This window comes from Onychostoma macrolepis, chromosome 22 (assembly GCF_012432095.1).
Source record: "Onychostoma macrolepis isolate SWU-2019 chromosome 22, ASM1243209v1, whole genome shotgun sequence".
Classification (NCBI taxonomy): Eukaryota; Metazoa; Chordata; class Actinopteri; order Cypriniformes; family Cyprinidae; genus Onychostoma; species Onychostoma macrolepis.
In genome coordinates, this window is record NC_081176.1 from 24,547,109 (window position 1) to 24,572,377 (window position 25,269).

Below are 25,269 nucleotides of genomic sequence, written 5' to 3' on the forward strand. Positions count from 1 at the left end.
CTCTGCTGTTTTCCCTCACAGCATGGAGCTGCTAAAACAATATTTTCATGGTGTCAAAACCACAGCTTCCATTAGACCCTTAATAATATGAAATTTAATAGACCTTAGTCAGAGTAGACAGCATATTCATTTTACAGGAGTCGGAATTTGCAGTTTTGAGTTGTTTTATGTTTTAAGCTTAAATTGTAGAAACCTCAGATTTCTTTATTGGAAAAAAAAAAAATTTTCCCCAATATTTGCATAAAAGTACATAGATGGAAACGTAGCTAATGAGATTAAATATGGGGAATTTTTTTTTTTTAATTGTAGAACAATTTTTAAAACATATTTATCTTAATTTGAATTCTTCTTATTTTTTTTCTAGAAATGTATACATTAAATGTGCATATCTTCCTGATGAAAAAAAAAATTTTTTTATATGCACTTTGGAAATTCCCAACCAGCAAATTTTATGCAATTTCTCAATGTTTGCATAAAAATGCATGAATTGAAACCTGCAAACTGTGTTTCTGAGACACGTCTTAAGGCATTCATCAAATTCTCATTTTCGTTCACGTCAAGTTTGTGCATTAAGGTCAATAAGAAACTCACAACCTTATAAAGAGAAGAGAAGAAATAACCACACACGAAATTCAATTTCTCCCTCTCTTTTATTTCCTCAGAGTTGGGTTCACTTTCCTGGGATGACCTGGAGAACGATCTTCCAGATGAGCTGATACCTAACGGAGACCTGGGGCTGATGTCCATGTCCTCTAATGGCGGGGCTACAGGTACAGGCGGTCACGGCCCCATGGTCCCCGATGCTGCTGCCAAGCACAAGCAGCTCTCCGAGCTCCTGCGGCCGGGAAGCAGCGCTGGGATGAACTCGGCCAGTCCGCAACCCGGCGGCATCGGATCTCAGCTGAGTGGGCTTGGAAAGAGTCCCCTGGGCCAGGGCTCCCCTTCCCACCCCTCCCAAACACAGAAACCAGGCGGCACTCCTGGGACGCAGGGCAATAACGCCGGCTCAGCTGGCATGGGACTCGGCACCGGATTTAACCAGGCCATGCTGAACAGCGGCATGATGGGACAGAACACGGCTGGACAGCCGGGTCAGGTGATCAATGGGACTCTCGGCTCTGTAGGCCGCGGTCGAGGAGCGCCGGGGATGCAGTACCAGGGTGCCGGCATGCAGGTGGCATCTTCTGTAGGGGCGGGTGGAGCAGCGGGGGCGGCGGCACAGGGAGGAGCGGGGAGTGTCCTGGCAGAGACACTCACACAGGGGGCGCAGCAGATGGGCATCAACACCCAGCAAGCTGGCAATATCAACAAGGTGAGATGGCCAGTTTCCTTTGCTGTGGTTTCAGTCGTTTAGAGTTCAGAGTTGTGAGAAGATTTGAGATGCTGCGAATGAAAACGGTCCCTGATGAATATTTCTATTATCAATTCATGTATATTAATGCAAATTTTGATGATGATGATGATGTGTGGGCTTAATAAAAACAAAGATAATTTTATCTCAAAAATACTGTTGTTTTGCATTAACAAGTGCAGTTACTAATAATATTACACGTTTATTAACAATATCTATGAAATTATACTTTTTCTAACTAATGTCACACTGAAGCTGTGTGATTTTCATAGTCGTGCACCCTTTAAGCTCACCTTACAATAATATGAAATCTTCAAAAATTACAGCACTGTAAAACCACAGACCAGCAATAAACTGTCAATTTGTAATATTACAGATGTAAAAGTACAAGCAGTAATGTCTGTGAAGTAATATGTTTGCGTAGCACACAATCTTATACAGCGAGTCAGCTAACTGTGTTCTGTAGCATCTGCGCTGTGTTGCTAAAACTATCTTTTGGATCTAATGTAATTATTTCCTAAATCCAAGTTCCAGGTTATAATATACAAAAGTCTGAACATTAATCTCGTAATTTTACAATGAGGAGTGAAACTTACCCAAAATAAAGGCTTAAACACCTAAAAAAAAATGCACATTTAAGGGGCTCCTCTTTTGGTGAAGGTTTTTAGACAGCTTTCAAAATGGCTGCCAGACAGTGTGAACACATGGAGACCCGTATCTCAGTGTGCAATGATCTGACTGACTTGAAATTACAGGAGGTATATAGTAACAAACACATCAATTGGTTAAGACGTCAAGTAGGATAATAAATAATTTTTGATCTCAAAAATGGAAGTGTGCTTAATGGATACGTGAGTTTTTTTAGAGCTTTAAAGTGCTGGAAATAGTTGTGTGAAATACTTGAGAGTCACTGAAAAGTGCTTGAATTTCTCTCTCAAAAGGTTGTACAAACCCTGAAATGAATAATGTAATAACATTCGACTCTTTCTGCCACAACACCATGGTATAGCTATCATTACTACTTCTGGTTTTCTACATTAACGCTGTCTGATCTGTTTATAACGGAATTATGTGCAGAATTTGAATGCATCTCACCGGATCTCACAGAAATGTTTATTCATTCTGCTGCGAATTCAAACGCTTCTCACTGGATCTTGCAGCGCTCTGCAGTAACAGGGTCTCGAGATCAGCATTGCTTCCCGAGTAAAGCTGTTCCGAGCTCGTATAACGAGCTGATAAATGGTCCGCGCTGCGGAGTTCAAACGAGTAGCGCGGTTTCGTCATGCTTTTGTTTTTGCTGTTTCTCTTATGCAGCGCTTATGAGTTGGGCAATGCAGTGGTTGTGCCAGTGCGACCGCTCACAAAAGTTAGTCGCACCGGCAGAAAAAATGGTTGCAAAATGCGACCATTTGGTCGCAGTCTGGAGCCCTGATACCGACGCCATCATCTAATATGTATTTAACGTAAATGTAACATTACGTAAATATAGCGTCTACAGCAATAGTTTTTTCTTTTTTAAATTAATTTAAAAAAAAATAGTAGGTGCGAAATTGAGATGACTGGGAAGAAATTAGGGCTGACCAGTTGACAAAACGTTAGTCGACTAAAACATTATTAGTTGGATAGTCGCAGAAAATGAGGAATAGGCTATATATTAAAGGCTCATTATGGTTTAGTTCACCACCCCACATTATATAGGCTATTTAATTAGCTGAATTAATATAATGTCAGGGCTCTAGACTCATTCTTCCCACTGGTCGCTCTTGCTCTTGCAAGCACATAATTTGGTCGCAATTTATAATTTTTTTCTTTTTGCTACAACATTTGATTAATCAGTGCATGCTGATGAACTTTTATCGTAGTTTATAGTTATATGGTAACGAAAGTGTTCAACATTCAACCCTTTTTCATCAGTGTTATTTGTGATTTTAAATTTTGTGAACAGGAATTCCTCTTCATGCGCTTTCACTTTCAAATTTGCGATCTTGGTGTCACGCTTTGCAAGAAAAGATAATTGTCTGTTTTGCTTACATCTATACACCTTTCACTTTTTAAGACTAAAACAAAAGATGGATTCATTGTTATTCTTAATTAAAAAGCACAACAACAATAAAACAGTAGGTTACAATGACAATAGCTTACATAACCTTTATTAACAAAAACGAATAAGTCGAGGCATTGCATAGGACATATCACATGCTGTATTATATAGGCTACCAACTAATATATTACAGAATGCTTAGCACTGAGGAATCAAATAAATAATAATAAAAAAAAAAAAAATTAAGTAAAGTCTCCATAGCGTAACGTGAGGTAAACAGCAAAGATAGCAAGCTTTTCAAAACGAAAACAAAAAGAAAAGTAAAACTAAACTGGCTGTCGCTGACAGGACTTGGACGGCGTTTTTTTTTTTCACAAGGATACCAACATGTTCACCTTCTCTGGTTTAAGAAGAGTCAAATTTTTACTCGCAAATTCTCAAAAATTGGTCGCAGTCTAGAGCCCTGAATGTGCAATTTTTTTTGGCCACGATTTGGTCGGCTGACCTTTTTTATATCCTAAAAGATTCCTCCGCTCCTTGGCTAAAATCTGTAGTCTTTGATCGCTGGTTTGACATGTTCACCGACAGCAGGTAAATGGCCGTTGCAATCAAATTTTTACCTCAGACGAAATAATGGCAGTGTCACAAGATTTGGCGCACAGTCCTGCAGTGTGACGTCTACGACGAACATCGCTCCCGACCGCCGCTCACAGAATTCATCTGATATGTTGCCTTTACTATAATAAACACCGGTTGTTCACTTAGGTCTTTTTTTATTACTATAAAAAAATTATTATAATTATCTGGTAACTCGATTAATCGTCAGAATAATCGACCAATTACTCTATTACCAAAATAATCATTAGTGACAGCCCTAGTGTGTAGTGCTGCTTACACTATTCTTCTTAAATATGCCAGAATTGCCACCGTTCATATACTTTTCATGATAGCCAACATCAGCCCTGCGTGTAATGCAGCTCACAGTCACAGTACAGTCTGACATTAGTGACAGCAGAGATCCCACAGTGTGACATGATCATCATGTTCGTACAGTCTGACAAGAAACAATCGTAAAGGACTATTAAAAATCGCACAGTGTGTGCCCGGCTTTAGTCGACTAGAAAAATCTTTATTTGGTGGCAGCCCTAGAGAAAATGTTCCAACTAACTTGAATTCACCATTCAAGTCTCTCATTTTAATATTGGTGCATCCCTCCATTTAAAATTCACATGGATACCATTAAGCCACTCTGTGTAGTATAAGTTATGACCGTTATGTTTTGTGAAATCTGTTTCATGTCTTTTTTCATCGCTCTAGTATTGCGGTGGAATCCGATCGGTGTGTAAATCAGGTCGTGGGTCCAGTTTGATCTGTCAGCGCTGCAGCAGACGGACTCGCATTATCGCTCTCTATCTGGAGCCGCGCTTTGTTGATTGTTTGATTGCATGACTCATTCCTGCACTTGTGTTTTTTATTAGGCTTAAATGCTTGTGTTACGAGAGCGGTTGCATGCCAGAACGCTCTTAAACTCTGCCATTTTGTTTGAAGGCCTGCCGATCACGCCAGCCACAGAATTATGCTTGATGGGAAGGCAAATGAAAAGCTCTCAGCGTAAAGTGCCATGTTACATGCATACACATCTCATCTGTGCTCTATGCAAATTTGATGAACAAAACGCATCTCTATGATAGATGGGTTAGTGACTGATGGGGTCTGAAAGCAGCACTCGGATGTCAGAAATGGCAGGTGTGTGCATTTGTATTATGAATTCAAATCCCTTTGCGCAAAGAGCTAGTAATTTATAGGGGCTAGGGCTGAAAAATGCTTGAATTTTACATTTCTTAGAAATTACTCATTACTCCGCCCTGCATCATATTTGCTGAATGAAATCAAATACTTGTTTCTTAGTAACACATGCATTTTGATTATTACAGTTTTATTAAACCATTAACATGGAATCCAAGAAAAATTAAATATAGGACACAGAAACATTTCATAGGGCCTTAAAAATTAAATTTTTTATTGAACTTTTATTAAATTGTTATTTGATTTGAAAACGTTTCATGGTTTCAATTAATTAGACATGCTTGATTACTGAAATTTAATTTAACCATTAAAATGGAGTCTAGAAAATAAAAAAATAAAAATAAATGCAAGACATGCAATTTGTTGAAAAATAAAATGTAATTTGGGAAAATATATAACACATTTCATAGGGCCCTAAAAAATTTTTTTTTGTTAAACTTTTAATGAATTGTTGTTAAATTGTCTAAGTTTCATGATTTCAAATAATTAGACATGCTTTACAATTACTAAAATTTAATTAAACCAGTAAAATGTCCAGAAAAATGTAAAATAGGGAAAAACGGAATCCAGAATAATTTGGAACAAAATAAATTGGAATTTGGGAATTTGGGGAAAATAAATGTTTATGTAAGGTTTTTTTGACATTTAAATTGAGTATTTGAACATATATATATTTTTTTTCCAATCCTTTGAACACCGTTAAATTCTAAATTATTATATTATGTTGTGTTATTTTGATAAGTGCATTAAAGCTGATACATATATAATTTGAAAACTGTTCATTATTATTTTGTAGGGGAAAAACTATATCAAGCATATAGCCGATCATAGTCGTAGCTGGAAGCTGGTGGTGTTGGATGGGGGCAATGTTTTCTGGCTTCTGGTTTAAAAGGACACCACCAGGAAGCAGTTGTGTACTTTCACCGAATGTAGGCAGTTAAGAGCTCTCATCATACTAGAGTCTCATCTGGAGTGGCTTTTATTATAAAGAGAATGCGAGCAAAGAACATTTACATTGTGAAAGAACATTATGACTGACTTCAGTCTAGTGCAAGTTAAAGCACTCTCAAAAAAACTCCCCTTATAATCAGTAAAATATAATAGTATAATATCTGCGCGTCATCTGTGTCACGTCACCTGTAGCGTTTTTTCCCCCTGTTGGCAAAGGAATGGACCCGCCCTACTCTGCCTCTGATTGGCTTACCTTAATGTTCTTTCCCTCAACCAACCAATCTCACTCCTGAAGCATAACTTCTAGACGCTGCAGGCAGGCAACTGTCCATATTTCCAGAGGCTACGTAAAATGTGAAGGAACAAGCTAACGGCAAGCAACTTATTTTTGAAGTAATTGGGCTATGTTAGTGGTTAGATTAGCCTGTTTGTAGCTAGCTAAATTAAGTTCACTGTAGAGCAGGACAGAATGCATTTGTATCTGCTGTAAATTATGGTGTTCCAGTATAAATGGTGATTACCACGTGGGGCTGCGTTTTTTTTTTTTTTTTTGCATGAGGCTGCTGTTGCAATAGCTATGAAGATTGTAAGTTACGTTATCGCTGCATTAGTTTGCTACCCTTTGCAAAATGCTCCTCAGTCTCATTTGTCTCACATATTAGCTATTACTCTGACATGAAGTCGATTTGAGAGCTGTTCGACCTACAAGTAAAGCGTATACTGTTTAATGTACAGTAATATTAGTATCACTCAGCTCAAGTGGAGGCAGCGCTAAGCTAGGGCTGGACAATAATTCAATATCAGTATGTATCACGGTATAATTTTTTTCAATAACGGTGATATGATTTCGATATACATTACCAGTGTTTCCCATACATTGATTTATTTGTGGCGTTTGACTTCGTTGAATAAACATGAGCACTGCACGTTTCAAAAAGCAGGTGATTTATATGAATGTATCTCTGAAGGGAACATACTGTCTTCAGAATAGTTTTGATGTTATTTTCATTTTATCTGATAAAGTAGCGTTCATGAGCGGAGCTGCTTAGAGTACTGCCGTTACCGGGGAAACCGCTGGTTCTACCCTGGTTCTACCGCTCTCACAGCGCCTCCTACTGGCAGACAATCAGATTCTACTCCGCTGTTTTCGACATAATAATAAATGTTTTTTTGAGCAGCAAAGCAGAATATTAGAATGATTTCTGAAGGATCATGTGACTGGAATAATGATGCTAAAAATTCAGCTTAGAAATCACAGGAATAACTAGCATTTTAAAATATTTTCAAATAGAAAACACCTATTTTAAATGGTAAATATTTCAAAATGTTACTGTTTTTGCTGTATTTTGGATCAAATAAATGCAGGCTTGGTGAGCAGAAGAGAATTCTTTAAAAAACTAAAAGCGTACTGTTCAAAAACCGTTTGGTAGTTTGGGTTGTCACCTTTTTCACCCCTGACGAGTTTGCACCCCTGATAATGATGAGAGAATTCGCGTGAGAGCTGAATTCAGTCAGTGAGCGCGTGCAGTGAATAAAAAACTCACCTGAACGCCTCTGATTGGCCATTGCATTCATAAGCTCAACAGATTCATGTGTGATTGGTTATAATGCGCAACACTGTAAAAAAATAATGGCAGAACAATTGAGCAGATCTAAATTCAATGCTGCGGTCAACACTTTTCATTTTCATTTTAATCGTGACAGCCGTAATGGATTTAGTTTAACTGTATATAGCCACATTTGTGTCTTGTATGTTGCCATAGTTTCTACAAGCGGGAACTGAGATAGTTCGGATATTACATCATTGACAGGCGACAGTGATTATTTAAAATTGGAATTTCTCTGGATTTACAAATTCTTGGTAACTTCTGGGATAACATAAATACTAGGGCTGTCGCGGTTAAGGAATTTCCCTTGCGGTAATTTTGAGTGGCTCAATAGCGCGGTATGCGGTATTACCGCATATATATATATATATATATATATATATATATATATATATATATATATATATATATATATATATATATATATATATATATAAAATCTGTGTGTGTATGTGTTACGATGTAAGGAGGTCATATTCAGAAACCAATAAAACCGAAACTAAATCGCGTTGAAACAGGAAGTGAAGTAAACAAGAGAATGACAAAATAACGGTCTACATAACAAAACTTAACCCTGACAATAAGATCATTAGTATATTGTTATAACAGTTAGTTCTGATCCTCGAATCTGACTGACAAGATACTTTTTCTGGTGATATTTCACCTGCGTGTTCTAGACGGCTGTCAGTCAGTGCAGCTTCATTGTTTCGCCTCAAGGTGGCAGCAAGAGACTGTCTTTGAGTAAGCCTTTAAACCGTTCGAGATTTGTAATGAAACACGCTGTTTAAATCATTTTAACTTTGAGCGCCACTTTTAAAGGCTCAGCTGACCAGCAGAGCGTCGATGCTAAGACAGATTTCGCTTTCCTTGGACATGACAACCTGTTTTCACAATACATGACTCGGCCTGAAGGACAGACGCAGGTAATCGCACGCGATCAGTCGATATCTCTCATACGCTGTCTGTTTAGGCTTGTTAAGTGCAAATTTACTGAGCCTCTGTGCAAATCAGCATGATAATTGTTATCATTACTAATATTCAGTACACATGCACGAAGTGTGAAACAAGAAGGGCGTAACCTTACGAAAATGAAAACACTGAAATATCGCGGTTGTTGCATTCCTCTGTGGTTATGCTCGTCAATAGCGATATTGCGGTTATCGCGACAGCCCTAATAAATACACAACTGCATGAAATATATCACGCTGTGCAAGTGTTTTTTGGATATTTTATTACGAATATTATTGTGCATTTAAGAGTTTCACGTGAGGGTGAAAAATGTCTTGTAACAGTTACAAATTTCTTCAATGTCCCAGTGACATAACAATGTACCGGGGTGAATAAGTGATTCTGGATGTCGGTGTGAAGCAGAGGACATGAGTGAGGAAATCCTGGGCATGGTGTAGATCTGCTGGGAGAGTGAATCCGGGCTGCTCCAACAGAGAGATAATGTGTGTGTGGATGAGTAAGCACAGAGAGCAGCAGGAGAATTGTGTTGGTGTGCATGAATGAGTGAGTGGAGGGGTGGAGGAGGGAGGGCCGGTGCGTGTGCAACTCAGCTGGCCTCTTTTATCTGGTCTGCTGGAGCAATGTCAACAGAGAGCGGGCGGCCGGCACGCTGCTGGAGATCAGTACAGACACACACTTGTGTGACGGGGGAAGCCCTGCTCTGCTGAAGACTCAAGATCATATCCAGCAACTCCTCTTGATTTGTTTAACAACTAATTGATTGATTGATTGTCTATGAGAGGAACATTTAATTGGCTGCACTAGACCATACGAAATTTCTTCACACACTGCAACGATCGTGATGTGACGTCACACTGCAGCGGTTTTTAAAAATTTTTTAAAATTCCAATTCAACACAAATCGTAATAAATCCAATATGCAAACCGTTTAATCTACTACACTTTCCTGCAACGCTTCAGCTTTCAGTTTTTTTTTTTTAAATTCAGCTATGTGGTCATGATGTGAAATATCGATCTTCAGTTGTTCACGGTTTTACATGATACGAGTTCGCAGGTCGGAGTTCACCAAACTTGAACTTTGGAATGCAGCGAAATGCGAAACTTCTTCACATCATTCGTACACGTATGAACGGAAGTCACTGGAACGAAAAGTGTAGTGTGACCCACCCTTAAGCCTTAATGTTTTTCATAATGCAAATGCTAATGTTACATGAATATAACTGTAAAATGAAGTATTTATTTATTTTATTATTATTATTTATTATTAAGTCACGTCTGTTTGTGTTTAATTATAGTCACAAACAGTTTAGGTCTTCGTCACATTTAGAAAGTTAATAATTAATTAAAAATTTTCCATCAAAAATACAACCATGAGTAGCTTTAGCTCTCTCTCCAGTCCCAATACTTGTATTTTCAGTCAGAAAAACAGCGGGAGCTCCTGAACAAAAACTATGATTATGATTTGTGACATACGCGGAGCTAAATATGAACATCAGGTATAAAGAGAGGTGATTTATTGACAGATAAACGATGTCAATTAAAGCAATAAGCCCCAAGAAGCCATGGTTTACAGTGAATTTATAACAGATAAGTAAACCACGGCATCACGGGGCTTTATTGCTTTTATAAAACAGTTATTCCATATATGTAGTAAGGTTTCACAAAATAAAACGGAGCAAATAAAGTGTAATGCTATTAATAAAAACAATGTAGTTCCTCAGAAACGGTTGTGGTTCCAACAAAGTGGTTGACGAGCAACACACAAATGTAAACAAAGGTGTATGTTTGTAGAGTAATTTACAACAGCTTCGAACTTTGCTCAACCAATCAGAATCAAGGACCGTAACTATCCGTTTTATAAAAATAAATAAATAAATAAATACAACATTTGTCTGATTTTTTATTTTTTTTTTCAAGCGGTCGTATTTACCATGTTTACTATGGTAATGCGTGCATAGTCTTTTGCATCGCACATAAATATTTCTGCATTGTATGGTGATCATAATCTACATCGGATCTCAAGCAAGTGTTTACTTCAAACACTCGCTGCTGTCTGAAAGTGAGTTTTGAGCTAAAATTATTTTACAAGACTTTAATGTTTATGTTAGCTTAGCTGGTAACTATTTGAAATGATCCTCGGCGAAACTCCGACAGTGGAAACGCGGCTATTCTTGAGTGTCACTTCCCGCTTGTTTACTTCGAACCGGAAGACACTCCCACTTTTGACGCAAGTCCTCATGGGGCGTAGGAAGACGACAAAAAAAACCCCACTTAAACTTAAACTAATAAAACTGACAAAATTACTAAAACTACCAAAATTTTAATTCAAAATATAAAAATGTCAAAATATTAATTAAAACTTTAATATTATCTCAATGATTTATGTTTTCGCTATCAATTAGGATTTTCATTTTGAGATATGCTAAAGATTATATTTAAGTGTTATTAAATTATTAGTAATCTAAATGTAAAAAAGGAGAAATTAACATAAAATTTGACTGATATGCTAAATTACATATTCATCAAAACCACATTTTACCTATATTTTATGCATTCATATCAGTTCGTATTGATTTTTTAAAAAAATTATTAATTTATCTGTTAATGGTCACATTAGCGACATTTTGTCAAAAAAAATAAATAAATAAATGAAATTGACCAAAAAAGTCTACTGTCAATAGTGTAGTGATGCATGAAGCACAGCTCACACAAAAAGTCACTTTCAAACAAAGATACTCAGCTTTTTCTGGTCAACATGGCAAATTCACATGACCAACTTATGAAATTTACAAGGGGAACTCTTTCACCCTCACGCAAAATTCCCAAACACGTGGATTCCTATTCATATGACTGGATTTCACCCTTGAAAACAATGCTAATTCATCCTATGCTACAGTAACAATGATCCTAAAAAATTGTTTGTTTACCAGATGTCATTGTAGATATGAGATACTGTATCTGAATCTCCTGATGTCTCCTCTGACGTGATATTTCCCATTTTCTTTGGTTTGTAGATGGGCATGGCAGGTGGCAACAGTCCGTTCGGTCAGTACCAGAGTGGAGGGCAACAAATGGGCACGACTGGCGTGAACTCTCAGAATAAAGGCACCCTCCCCAACAGCCTGCCCCAGTTTCCAACTGACCTGAAGGGGGCGACGGTCACCAGTGTGCCGAACATGGTAAGTTTCCCATCACGCACACTAACAGGGTTGAGCTGGCAGGTGAAAGCTGACTCTGTGACACTGTGGATGGTTCTCTCGCCCGCAGCCCCAGCAACAGCAGCAAGTGTCGGTGGGGATGGTAGCAGGTCAGGGCGTGTCGGCGGGCCCCACGGCCGACCCGGAGAAGCGCAAGCTGATCCAGCAGCAGCTGGTCCTGCTGCTCCATGCACACAAGTGCCAGCGGCGCGAGCAGGCCAACGGAGAGGTGCGGGCCTGTGCACTGCCCCACTGCAGGACCATGAAGAACGTCCTCAACCACATGACCCACTGCCAGGCCGGCAAATCCTGCCAAGGTGAGTCCACGTCAAACACCCGTCGCCAGAGCTCAAACGTTTGCTGGATAACACAAGGCTTTTCACATGATTCACAAACACGAGTGTTACATGCTGCTTTGACCTCAACGTGAAAAGTTGTGCAGATAGTGTTGCAGAAGGGTGAAATTGCAAATACAGTAAGCGTGTTTTTTTTGTTGTTGTTGGTTTTTTTTTTTTACATTTTAAAGATTCTTGTTTCTTAATGGTACAATTAAAATTATTTTAGTAATGGTGAGGAAGAAATATTTGGGGGAAAAAATGAAAGTTCCTTTGCCAAATAAATTTAAAACAATTCTCACAGAAGAACAATTCTCACAGAAGGTGTTACAAACACAAAACAAGTTAATATTATTAATATTGTATTTATTAATGTTAAAGGGGTCATATGATGCGATTTCAAGTTTTCCTGTCTCTTTGGAGTGCTACAAGCTGATTGTGCACAGATAAGATCACTGAAGTTGCAAAGACTAAAGTCTCAAAACCAAAGAGATATTCTTTATCAAAGTTAAGACTCGTCCACGCCCCCTAAAACGGCTCGTTCAAACACACCCCACACGTCGACGTCACGATGTGGAAATATTTGCGTAACGCCACCCAAATGTTCACGCAAGGAAAGAAGGTGTGGTTTCAGTAACCGCAGTAGTGTTGAAGCAGCCTGTCTGGGAGACGCTGTGTGTTTCTATGCGAAAGTAAAAGCACTTTATTTGGCCTTCCTAAAGTCCATGCATTTAGGAGTCATTAAGATTACTTACAACAGAACAGCAACACATTTAGTGGACGACCATTTTGTGAACCTAGGAGAGGAGGTAATTCTGACTTTGCTATGACAATCTGGCGCTTCTGAATCAGCGACTGTGTAAGTATTTGCTATTGACTGTTCAAATGTAGAGTTTTGCGCGTCGTGTGTGTGTGTGTGAGAGAGAGAGTCAGGGTCACATCACAGTGGAGTCCGCTTTCTTAATCGTGGCTTGTGTGCAAACGCATACGAGCATCATCACTGTGTCTGTCACGCGACAATTATATATAATTGTAAAGTGCTGCAGCCATTTTTGACAGATGTATTAGCCTACCATTTGTATTGCCATAGTTTAACTACAAAAATTAAATTAGTTACTATGATGAATTTAATGAATATGAATTTTGTGTTTACTGAAGTTTTACTACAAATAGCATAATTATGGTTACTATAGTGAGAAAATAGTAAAGTTGTGGATACTGTGATTTTACTGCAAATACCATAGTTATGGTTACTATAGTAAAAACATAGTTTAAATAAAAAGGGCTTTAATGAGTTAACACATGCCTTTTTTAGAGCGCTTTTAGCTGTGCAGTAGCGCAGACGTTTACATTAGTTTAGCGGCGAAGGTCCCGAGGTTGCCAGATTTGTGTAAAAACAATCAGCCAAATGTCCATTCAAGGTTTGGCGGGACCATAGACTGTAAAAAAAAAAATGGACATAGTGTCCGTGACGTCACTCGTAGGTTTCTGAAGAGCATTTTTGAAGCCTAAAGTGGGCGGAGCCGACCACCGCCATCTTGGAAACACGCCACCGCGCGTCACTCCCGGATAATCAAAAATGGGCAAAAAGGCATGACGTGGGTGAAGCTGAGCTGAAACCACGCCCCTCTATAGTGACAGCAGTGCTGCCGTGCAAAGACAGAACACCATAACTTCGTTTTTGATCGAAAATTAGTTATTGATCATTTTGGGACATTATGACCTTTATCATGTGTTTAAGTATCATGGAGAAAAGCCCCGGAGAAACCAAGGCAGAACACAGTATAGCATCAGTTACCGCTCTTTTGATTGTTTTTGAAAGCTCAAATGAAGTTATGGTGCTCTGCATTTGTTTGCACTCGTTCGTCAATACTGTGCCAGCCTGGAGTTAGACGGTATTCTGACTTTGTTTTACTTTCCAATAAAGTCTGCCACGTTTAAATTACGGTGTAACTTGTGTACTTTTATACATCTGTCGGCATTTCATTAGACAAACAAATTAGATAGATCGCAATCTAACAAACTGCTCCATATAACAAAGCACTGTAAGCAATAACGATTCGATAACTTGGTAACAATAATTAATCGTAAATAATTTTTAAAGTGTTTTTTTATATATAATGCAGATTATTCACTCCGTGTCAGTCTGGGGCTGCACACTTCTGTACGTGATCCTCAAATGCCGTGACTGCGTATCACGGTATCACACATAAAATCAATAACTGTTCGCAATTTAATCATTTTCCTTCCTTTTCTTGTAAATCGACAAAATCCATTGCAATGAACACCACCGGAGATGTTTAATTCACAATCATTCGGAGCATTATCCCTGCTGACGTTCACATCCACAAGTCGTTCTTAGCCTATTGTTTTTACATCGAACTGAATTAAAATAGCTTAAGTATGACTTGCATCCTTTAATGTTAGCAAACATTGCAAATAAATTGGTTGCAAAACGGTATCCACTCACGTTTAACTATTTGTCTGGTTGTTATGGTCAGAAAAAAAAAAAGAATCACATTTCTAGATGTTATAGCCTAGCCAATGATCACTAGATTTTATCCAGATGTTGCTATAATGATTCTGTAAATGGTGATCAGCACCCTATATAATGTGTTACTGCCTTTTGCCTTGGCGTGACATCTCACTACAGACAGTGCAAAAGCAGAGTACAATATCAATATAGCCGTAAAAATCAAGTTTGAGATCATTTTCTTAATTATGCAGAACTTTAAGGCTTAATATAATTTAAACGGATGAGTTATAAAAAAAAAACCCTCACAGTTGTCATGAAGGGCAAAATTAGCTATATAGATCAAAATCATTTTTTGCACCAGGCTGTAAACATGTTTTTTTCTGCTGTAAAGTTGGGCATTTTAACATGGAGAGTCAATGGGATTGACTCCCTTTTGCAACCAGCCTCCAGCGGCCAGTCGATGAATTGCAGTTTTAGTCACTTCCGTGTTGGCTTCACGAGAGAGAGCGGGAGGTTGCCGCTTGGGCGGAACACTGCAGGCTTAGAAATACTGTAAGACTTGGCAACACAGGAAGGTCCTGGCAGATCGCAGGCCGGATTTTCTCAGAAGAAAAAAAAAAGAGTTAAGTGAATCTGAAAATGCGTGCACAGGAAAAACTGCTACATATAACGCAGGGCTTAAAGTTCTCCGGCACCGTGCCGGATCTCCAGCGTGCAGCGTTTGGCTGCGGGAAAAAAAAAAATCCTACATTTAAAAAAAAACATGTTGATATCACTGTCGACAGTGTCGAGTCCATGAGTTTGCCTACCAGTGGTATGAGAGGAGCACAGCTTTCACTCTCAACCAAACTAACATTAGCCAATCAGAATTGTTTGCTCTTATAAACACGAGATGCGCATAATAGTAGGCAGAGTCGCCGTCCTGATGATTGGAGAAGTGCGACAAAAAGCTGCGAGGCGCGATGGTCAAAGTCCATCTAGCGCATATTTACATGGAAAAACTAATTAAAAAGCAGCGGAGCTTTGTAAACAGCTCAGAGTAATCATGTCATCTCCATAAGAACGATATGATTGCCAGAACAAATTTACCGGGCTTTTTGAAAAGGTCCTGTTCACATATGATCTTTTAATGGTAGTTTTTCCGGTAATTTAATTTAATTAATTTAATTTAATTTTCCGGTAAATAAAGACTGTATGTGTGAAAGGGGCTAAACTCTTCCTCTGTATATGCTGTGAGAATTGCTTAAAGTTCATCTGGGAAAACAATGTGCATTATCTTATTAGATTTAAATTATTTATAAACCTTTGCCAACACAGGAGAATACGTCAACCTATGTCTAAATGCCATGTTGTACATCGCGATTTCAAAATAAAAGTTTCTGCATGTGGCCAAATATTAAAATTTATTGGATTAAAACATCGTTTAATCACGCTGTAAAGCGAAACGTCACCAGGCCGTTGGCACCCTCTGCAGGTATTTGTTATAATTTACTTAAGTTGGTTATGTTCATATTATGTATAGGCGCATTGCATTATGTAGCCTATTTTAACTGTGTTGTTCAATAAAGCCATGTAATTACTTGGTTTTGATATCTTATTTGAGCCAGTTATTATTGCCTCATCTTTAGTTTATATATAAATAATCAATTTTTTTTTTTTTTTGCTTTAACCCCTGATAACGACTTTCTACTTGGGGACCTTGATATAAATGTAGTTGAGTAAAAACTTTTATATTTTTATAAATTTGTCTTTTAAATGTAGTGAAGTTAAAGTCGCAAGTTTCCAGAAAAAAAATAATACTTAAATAGAGTACAGATATTCAAAAAGTGTACTTGAGTACAATACTCAAGTAAATTTACTTCATTACTGTCCACCTCTGCCACTTTAACATTGTTCATATTTTAGTAATTAATATTAATCCTGTAGTACATAGTAAGAAAAAATCCATTAAACGAAAATTTGGTAACATTAATTTATTTTTATAAAAATACCACTGACATAATGTGAATATTATGGTTGTTTATTTTATGTTATGTCCATTTATAAATAAAATGGAATATATTTATAAGTATGTAATTATAATTTATGAAATTATAAATATTAAGAAAAGAATTTAAAATGCACATAAAATATTTTATTATTATTAGTGCTGTCAAATGATTAATCACGATTAATCGCATCCAAAATAAAGGTTTTGCTTTACATATGCGTGTGTACTGTGTATATTTATTATGCATATATAAATACACACACACACACACACACACAGTATATTTTGAAAATATATACATGTATATAACATTAATATAACTTATGTTATATAAATATATTTAATATATAAACATAACATGTCTTTCTTTAATATATACATGCATGTTTGTATTTATATAGACATAACAAATATACACAGTACACACACACATATGCAAATAAAAACTTTATTTTGGATGCGATTAATCACAATTAATCGTTTGACAGCACTAATTAATATATTTTACTATATACTGTTCATTTGTTTATTTATTTAATTCTTCTTCTTTTTTTTCTTTTTTACAAAATACCATTGACAAAATGTGCATTTTATTTGTATTAATGCATAAGTAAGTTAAATATATTTATGTAATATGTTTATGAATAATTATTTATACAATACTTGCAATTACAATATACAATTTATAATTAATACAATTGTAAGTAATAAAATATTTATTAAAAATAAAAAACCTATGTTGTAAATGGTGCTTTCTTTCTTCTTTCTCTCTCTCTTTCTTTCTTTCTTTAATAAATATATATTTATTCAGATATATATATACACTGTGTGCAGAATTATTAGGCAAGTTGATATTCTGGTCATATTTTTTTTCCAAGAACATTTTACCAATTCCAAACCACATCAATCTTAATAACTACTATTGATTTTGTATTTAATAATTTATAAGTGAGATATAATTGTCCATGAAGGCTGATAGTCAGAAACTTGTGACTCTTGAAGGACCAGCATCACATCCTCTTGTACCACTGTTTGAAGAATTTATCTTCCAGAATCTGGCAGTAAGTTTTAGGAGCTCATTTTTAATCAATCCTGCAAGACAGACTTTTCAGGATAGGAGATGAACTAAAATGAGCTCCCAAAACTTACTGCCAGATTCTGGAAGATAAATTCTTCAAACAGTGGTACAAGAGGATGTGATGCTGGTCCTTCAAGAGTCACTCACAACTTATCTGTCCATAAATCATATACAAAATCAGTCTTCATGTATTTCACAACACTTCAGCATGTTATTCTTAAGTGAGGGCCATTTTAAATAATTTTTTACCCAAGCAAAGTCTCTGAGAACCTGACACATTGCACTTCTGGAGACTCCAGGAAGGTTGCAGCTCTGGAAAATGATGGTGCTGGAGACTAAATGGTTCCTGATGGTTTCTCAACTAATTCTTCACCTTAATTCTTAATTCTTTTGCAGTTAAGGTGTCTTTTCCTCTCCACCTGTTTTTTCTGACCGTGCTGACCCAATGAGCATTTCACTGCCCAATGGTCATGCCTTAACTTTGCTAATTCTATTATTGCATTAGTATTGCATCCTTCTCATGGGCATTTAATAATTTTTTTAACTTTTATTCTTGAGTTCAATCTCTTTTTTGGCTCATTTTATCTGTAAAGGAAAACCTGCCTAATAATTCTGCACACCTGAAATAAGAAGTTTCTGACTATCAGCCTTCATGGACAATTATATATCACTTACAAATTATTAAATACAAAATCAATAGTAGTTATTAAGATTGATGTGGTTTGGAATTGGTCAAATGTTCTTGGGAAAAAAATATGACCAGAATATCAACTTGCCTAATAATTCTGCACACAGTGTATATATTCTACTTTCTATATATATTATTTTTATTTTTTTTAATTGTTTTTAACATTTATTTATACATGATTTAATAAACAAATATAATGTACATTATATCAATGGAATTTTATTAAATGTTATTTTGCACATTTTATATGAAGATGTGAATTTACAAAATATGCTACTTTTGGTTCTCTTTTATGTATATATTATATTATATTGTTGTCATACAATATATAACATTGTTTATTCAAACAAGTTGAAGTTTGCAAGAGTTTGAAACAAGTTGGATTTGGGACAGGAGTTGCGTGAAGAATGAGTCTGGTGCAGAGAGAGAGATAGCGTGTATTTTAGAAGTCTTTGAGGAGTGTCTGCTGTGTTTTGTGGGTTGAGGTGTGTGTTAGTAGGACCTGTCTGTTCTGTGTTTAGTCGTAATGAGACGCGTGGTGTTTACAGCATTTTTACAGCACTTTGTGCTCGTCAGACGGAGCAGCAGCACTACACTCTAGTGTGCTACTAATTTATATAGCTAGCTATTAGAATAACATCAGATTTTATGACACAGACCTTCGAAAGGCACTCCATTGAGGTTTGTTACCACCACAACAATGGATCTTAAATATTTAGGGTTCACACCTTTGGGTTCACAGCCAGTAACGTTTAATTCGCTGACACAGGGAATTTCCAGAGCAAACGCTCTGCTCTGTCTCAAGTATAACAGTCCATTTAGAGAGAAAATCGTGCTCTTTATGGTATAATGCAATATTAAGGGGTTGGCAAACTGCAGGAGAAGGCTTGCGGCGGCCCGATGCCGCCCGGCTGCTTTGCTCTCAGAGCTTTAGTTGTTGTTGGAGCCGGAGCACAGGGCTTCATTTCAACTCAAACACCTGCCTGGTGCCAAGCGTGCCGTCCACAGTGCCAGCTCATTTCCTGTTGCTCCGCTGTGACCCCCGTATCTCTCTCTCGGACTCCTGAGGAAGGACATGAAGGCTAGAGACGACTCTTAAAGCATCGTGTGTTTGGAGCCTTCTGAAGGCTCTGGCTTCCTTCTGTGACCGGCAAACAAACCAGGTGTGACGTGATAAATCACAGCAGCAGTAAATCACGATTGTGTTGATACTGGAAACAAGCAGTGTGACTCAACTTGATCGCTCCTATTGTAATATCTACATCATTTCTCAATACAATGCAAGACGTTGACTATTTTTGACATGCTGCACTGCCGCCACTTTATTTTGCCTTTTTGATAGATAGAAAGTGTTGTAATGCTAATATTATAATGCAAATATTGTGTGAAGTAGCTATAGATATTATTCCGTATTAAATCAGTTAAAAAAATAAATAAATTGTATGGATAATTACAATAATTTATTTAATATATTTATATTATTTAATATTAACATGAATTAAATAACTCTGAATAATTTAAAGTAATTTGAAATGAATACAAATTTTATACTAGTATAAATTATTGAAATTGTATTGAAATTTTACTCTTCTGTCAAATTCTATTTTATTATATAAATTCTATTTTATAAAAGTTTAATTCTGTAATTTTATTGAAATGTTGTTGTGTAATGTAATTAATTTGAGCCTAATTGAGCCACAGGAAGTATAGAAAAAACAATGTAGCCAGTGGTATTTTAGTAATAATATTTATATACTATTATAGTATTTATTAATATTTTGATTGTGTTTTTAATTTGATTACTTTTAGTACTTCAACGTATTTCAGTTAGTTGCCAAGGCAAAATGTAATTTTAATTTTTTTTTTAAATTACGTTTTTCTTGTAATATTATATTTTCTTTCAGAGTTATTGCACTTAATGAAATTTATTTTTAATAGGTTTTTTTCTAATTTGTAAAAGTGTAAATTAATGTTAATAGTCTAAAATAATGTTAATTTACATATAAATTAAGTTGTATTTTGATTGTGTTGTATAATAAAATGCCATTTATTATTGATTTATGCAATAATTAGAATTATCACATATATGTATTTGTTATTATTTTTATTTAATTAATTAATACATTTTTTTTATTTATTTAAAAAAAAATTCCCCCTTAACCTATCAAATTTTACCACTCGCTTAGTTTCTGTTTTCATCGTCCTACTGGATAATCCCTCCTACAGTGAAATGTCATTGGTTGAAAATCTCTCTCCCCATAACTGTAATTAAACATCAATTATGATCTGTTTGCCTGTGATTTATGTCATTTGTAGTATCTTTTTACTTCTTGTGAGGATCGAAAAAATGACTCGTCACAGAAAAAATGGCATTCTTTGCTGTGGTTTTAGTGAAATCACTTGTGGCAGATGTGTGTGTGTGTGTGTGTGTGTCTGCTTTGCAGACCTGCTTTCCAACAGGACCTTTTTGCTCCCAGTTTTGCAGCAGTTGGACACACTTGCACTTTGGCTCAGGCTTTCTTCTGTTTCTGTCTCTGTCTCTGCAGTGGCTCACTGTGCTTCATCAAGGCAGATCATCTCGCACTGGAAGAACTGCACGAGGCACGACTGTCCCGTCTGCCTCCCGCTGAAGAACGCCAGTGACAAACGCAACCAGCAACGTGAGTCCTTCCTCCATCAAACACCCTCCTCTTTACTTCACGACAACACATCTGTTGAAATTTAATATTTCTATTGTATTATTCAATTTTAATTATTTTATATCTTTTATTATATAAAAAATAATAATGATAATTATTATGTATTATAATGTTATTTAATTAAAAGGTTAGTTCACCCCAAAATGAAAATTCTGTCATTAATTACTCAGCCTCATGTCGTTCCAAATCCGTAAGACCTCCATTCACTTTCAGAACACAAATTAAGATATTTTTGATGAAATCTGAGAGCTCTCTGACCCTCCATAGACAGCAACGCAACTGAAATGTTCCCAGACCCAGAAACGTTGTAAGGACATCGGTAAAACTGTCCATGTGACATCAGTGGCTCAACTTCAATTTTGCGAAGCTACGAGAATACTATTTGTGCGCAAAGAAAGCTAAAATAACATAATTTATTCAACAATTCTTCTCCCCCGAGTTACATCCTCAGCCATGTTGGAGAGTACCCAAGAACGTAATCTACGTAATCAGCGTTGTTTACATTCGGTGGGGAAAGCACACGCATGAACGTAATTAGTGTAATCAGCGTTGTTTACGCTTAGGGTAAAGCGTGCATATGCGTTGTGATACTCTCCAAAATGGCGGAAGATGTAACTCAGGGGTTATGTCTACTGTGATGCATTTGTGAAAAAGAAGTACACTTTATCATACTTTAAAAAAGGAGTACCTGAGGTCCTTGCACACTGAGTCTGAAATTCTCATCCAAATGTTTTGCACGTTAAAAAATAAATACGACTTCATGTTGTGTCAATCCCGTTTACACACTGCCCACGAAACCTTCGTCAATCATAAAAAATCAGATCGGGTTAAATTTTCTGCATTTTTTTGCATCCGTAGCAAGCATTTTGACAATTCAGAGCCACCATACAAGCGAATAACAAAACCCAGAATGGCTCCTGACAAGTTGATCCACTTCGTCTCGCAGCACAAAGCACTGTTTAGGTCTTTCTAATATGTGGCTCCAGTATCGCTAACAAAGCATCAAATTGAGCCACTGACATCCTGAAGTAAACTTTGAATCGCTTGGGATAATCCCACAGGAATTTTTGTATTGTTTTACCAATTTTTTGCAACGTATTTATTAATACACATCGGACTATGTGTGCAAGGTTTCTGTGCGTGACACATTTTTAGGATGACAAATACGAAAAAACGCATACGGAAATTTCAGACTCAGTGTGCAAGAACCTTTATTTTGGAAGTAACGTACTTTAAAATAATATACTTATATAATAATATAAATGCAAACTGAATGTAATATTTTCGGAAACTTAAGTGCTTGTTAATTACAATCAGATGAAAATGTATATTGTAGACAAAATGTATATTAATTGCAATTTGATGAATTTTACGGTGCTTTTTTGACCCACATAATTAGCATACAACATCTTTACACTGTTTCATAATTACTTATATTGTCTTTGAAATATAGTTGTGAGCGTTGATTGATATTATTTTATCTGCAAATACTTTTTTTAAATTTTTTTTTTTAAGTATTCTTGTAAGATTTGAAGTGCACATTCAATACAATTAAGTGCACTTCTTTTTCACAAGTATGTGCTTTTAAACTGTATCCTTATGTTAAGAAGTTCAATTTATATTTGTCCACAAAGCTGTTAATCAGGCATTTAAACAAATATCAATTTATATTTTAATTAGTGCTGTCAAGCGATTAATCGCGATTAATCGCATCCAAAATAAAAGTTTTTGTTTACATAATGTATGTGTACTGTTTATTTATTATGTATATATAAATACACACACATGCATGTATATATTTAAGAAAAATGTTTATATATTAAATATATTTATATATAATATTAAATATAAATATATAAATGCATAATGTATTTTTTTTTTCAAAATACTGTGTGTGTGTATTTATATATATATATATATATATATATATATATATATATATATATACATACATGCATAATAAATAAACACAGTACACATACATATATTTTGTAAATAAAAACTTTTATTTTGGATGCGATTAATCGCGATTAATTGACAGCACTAATTTTAATGTAAATTTAATATATTCCAGCTATGATAAATTGTCATTTGATGGCGAATAGCATTCATTTAAGTGTTTTGAACCATTACATTCATGAGTACACATAATTTTATGTATTATTTTTAGAGATGTTCCGATACCCTTTTTCCCTTCCCGATACCGATTCTGATACCTAGGCTCAGGGTATCGGCCGATACCGAGTACTGATCCGATACCTGGGTGTGTATCTGGTTATACAGCTGTATGTACTACTAGCCCTGTATGAATTGATACAATTGTTTTATGGTGTGCTTTACCATATACTGTGAGATAGATAGATAAATAGACAGATAGATAGATTGTCTGGCAAGTAAACAAAAAATGTAACATATAATGTTTTGAAAATGGCACATCTTTTTAAATATCTAAAAGTACACTCTTAACATCAGTCAGTCAAGCATTATAAATATATTACGATAATCAAGTATTATTAAATGATATAACTTTAGCATAACTGAACTTAAGACTGGTGGTGGTGCTTTTTTGGTCATTCAGCATTTCTGTAAAAAATAGGGGGGACTATCAGTAATACTGATAAGATAATAATCATACTATGAATTCTACTAAGAACAATATAAAACGCACTTAAGGATTAACGAGCTGCTGGGTTCATGGATATTAATCAGGTTGTGTGCGTTCGCTCAAACTGATTTGCTGAAATCAAAACAGGGACGATAAAAGGTGAGCGCCAGCCAGTGAGATTGTTGAGGCAGTTCTTAAAAGCTGAAGAATTCCAAAGGAACTTCGTTATTTTAACAGGAAAATACAGCAAAGAACATCGTTTACATACCATGCAGAATTGACGCACTACATGTAAGACTCTCTCTCTCTCTCTCTCTCTCTCTTTGCGTGTGAGGAAAAAAGCAAAGCGACGGCGAGTCGTGCACTTCACACTAGAGCTTACGGTGCGTCAAATACAGGTGCGCTGCGCATTCATTCAGATGAACTGAAAAATAGATCGCTTGACGGAGAGAGAAACTCTGAAGCGCTCAGTCAGAGTGTTCGGCGAGTGACAATATATCTGTGCTAAACTTATACATAGCCTCCAACTCACACACTGGCGAGTAAAATCTGATTATTTATTAGCCAGTGGCTAATATTATACATTTAGTCGCCCAGGGTGAAGATTTAGTCGCATATGCGAGTGATTTACTGGCAATGTGCTAGCACGTTTGTATTTCTTCTTCGCGGCTCTAAATAGTGATTGCTTGTGGCAACACAGCACAACTTCCTGTGTTTGCATTCTGAGCAGCGAAGAAGAATTGATTTCCGTTTTGCAGCGTTAAGCAAAGCTAGCGCACATAACTATAGGTCTCGTTTAAGAAAATGGTATCGGATTGGTACATGGGTTCAAGTACTCGCCGATACCGATGCCAGAATTTTTTGTGGTATCGGTGGAATTTCCGATACTAGTATCGGAATCGGAACAACCCTAATTATTTTAAAGTACATTATTTCTGTAATTTGGGATTCAGAGATCAAAGAGTGTTTAAGCTGAACTGTTTTTTGGATATGTAGTTGTTCAGCAGGATTTTGTAAGGAGAGGCGTGATGGTAGCTGTGAATGTTTCAGATGGGCCGTGTTTGTTTGACGAGCCATACAGCTGAGGGGGAGGGGCGCTGAGCGGTGACTCATTAAAATCTCACACTGTTACAGCTCCAGCAAACCTGCAAAGCGCCTCTCCCTCTGCCAGCCGTCTCTCATCATGACTCTGAGAGCGCGAGGCAGCTAAAGTGTTTGTTTTTGCACTGTGGGATTTACATGTTGGAGAGTCGCCGCTGCCATATTTCTTCCCCATGCAAATGGCGTCTCAGACCCCCTCCCCTTTCCTTTCTACTTCCCCCGTTTTTTCCACGTTGTTCAGATGAGTAATGTTTTCTTCCAGACGACTTTTTGGCAGGGTTTTAACTTATTTATTCTGTTTTGACGGACAGATTCTGCCAAAGTTTTAAGGAGAATCAGACGTGAAATCTCATGCAGATCTTGTTTGAAATACGCC

General features: G+C 36.5%; 1 protein-coding gene across 5 annotated transcripts in view; it reads left to right on the forward strand.

Moving 5' to 3' along the window:
• Positions 1-25,269, forward strand: part of crebbpa (CREB binding protein a) — a 58,684-nt gene that overhangs the window by 12,914 nt on the left and 20,501 nt on the right. For all 5 annotated transcript variants that reach the window (XM_058759776.1, XM_058759777.1, XM_058759780.1 and 2 more), the window contains exons 2-5: positions 663-1,312; positions 11,739-11,903; positions 11,992-12,238; positions 21,035-21,148. In XM_058759776.1, coding sequence (XP_058615759.1) covers positions 663-1,312; positions 11,739-11,903; positions 11,992-12,238; positions 21,035-21,148 — 1,176 coding nt within the window. The remainder of the gene's footprint in view (positions 1-662; positions 1,313-11,738; positions 11,904-11,991; positions 12,239-21,034; positions 21,149-25,269) is intronic.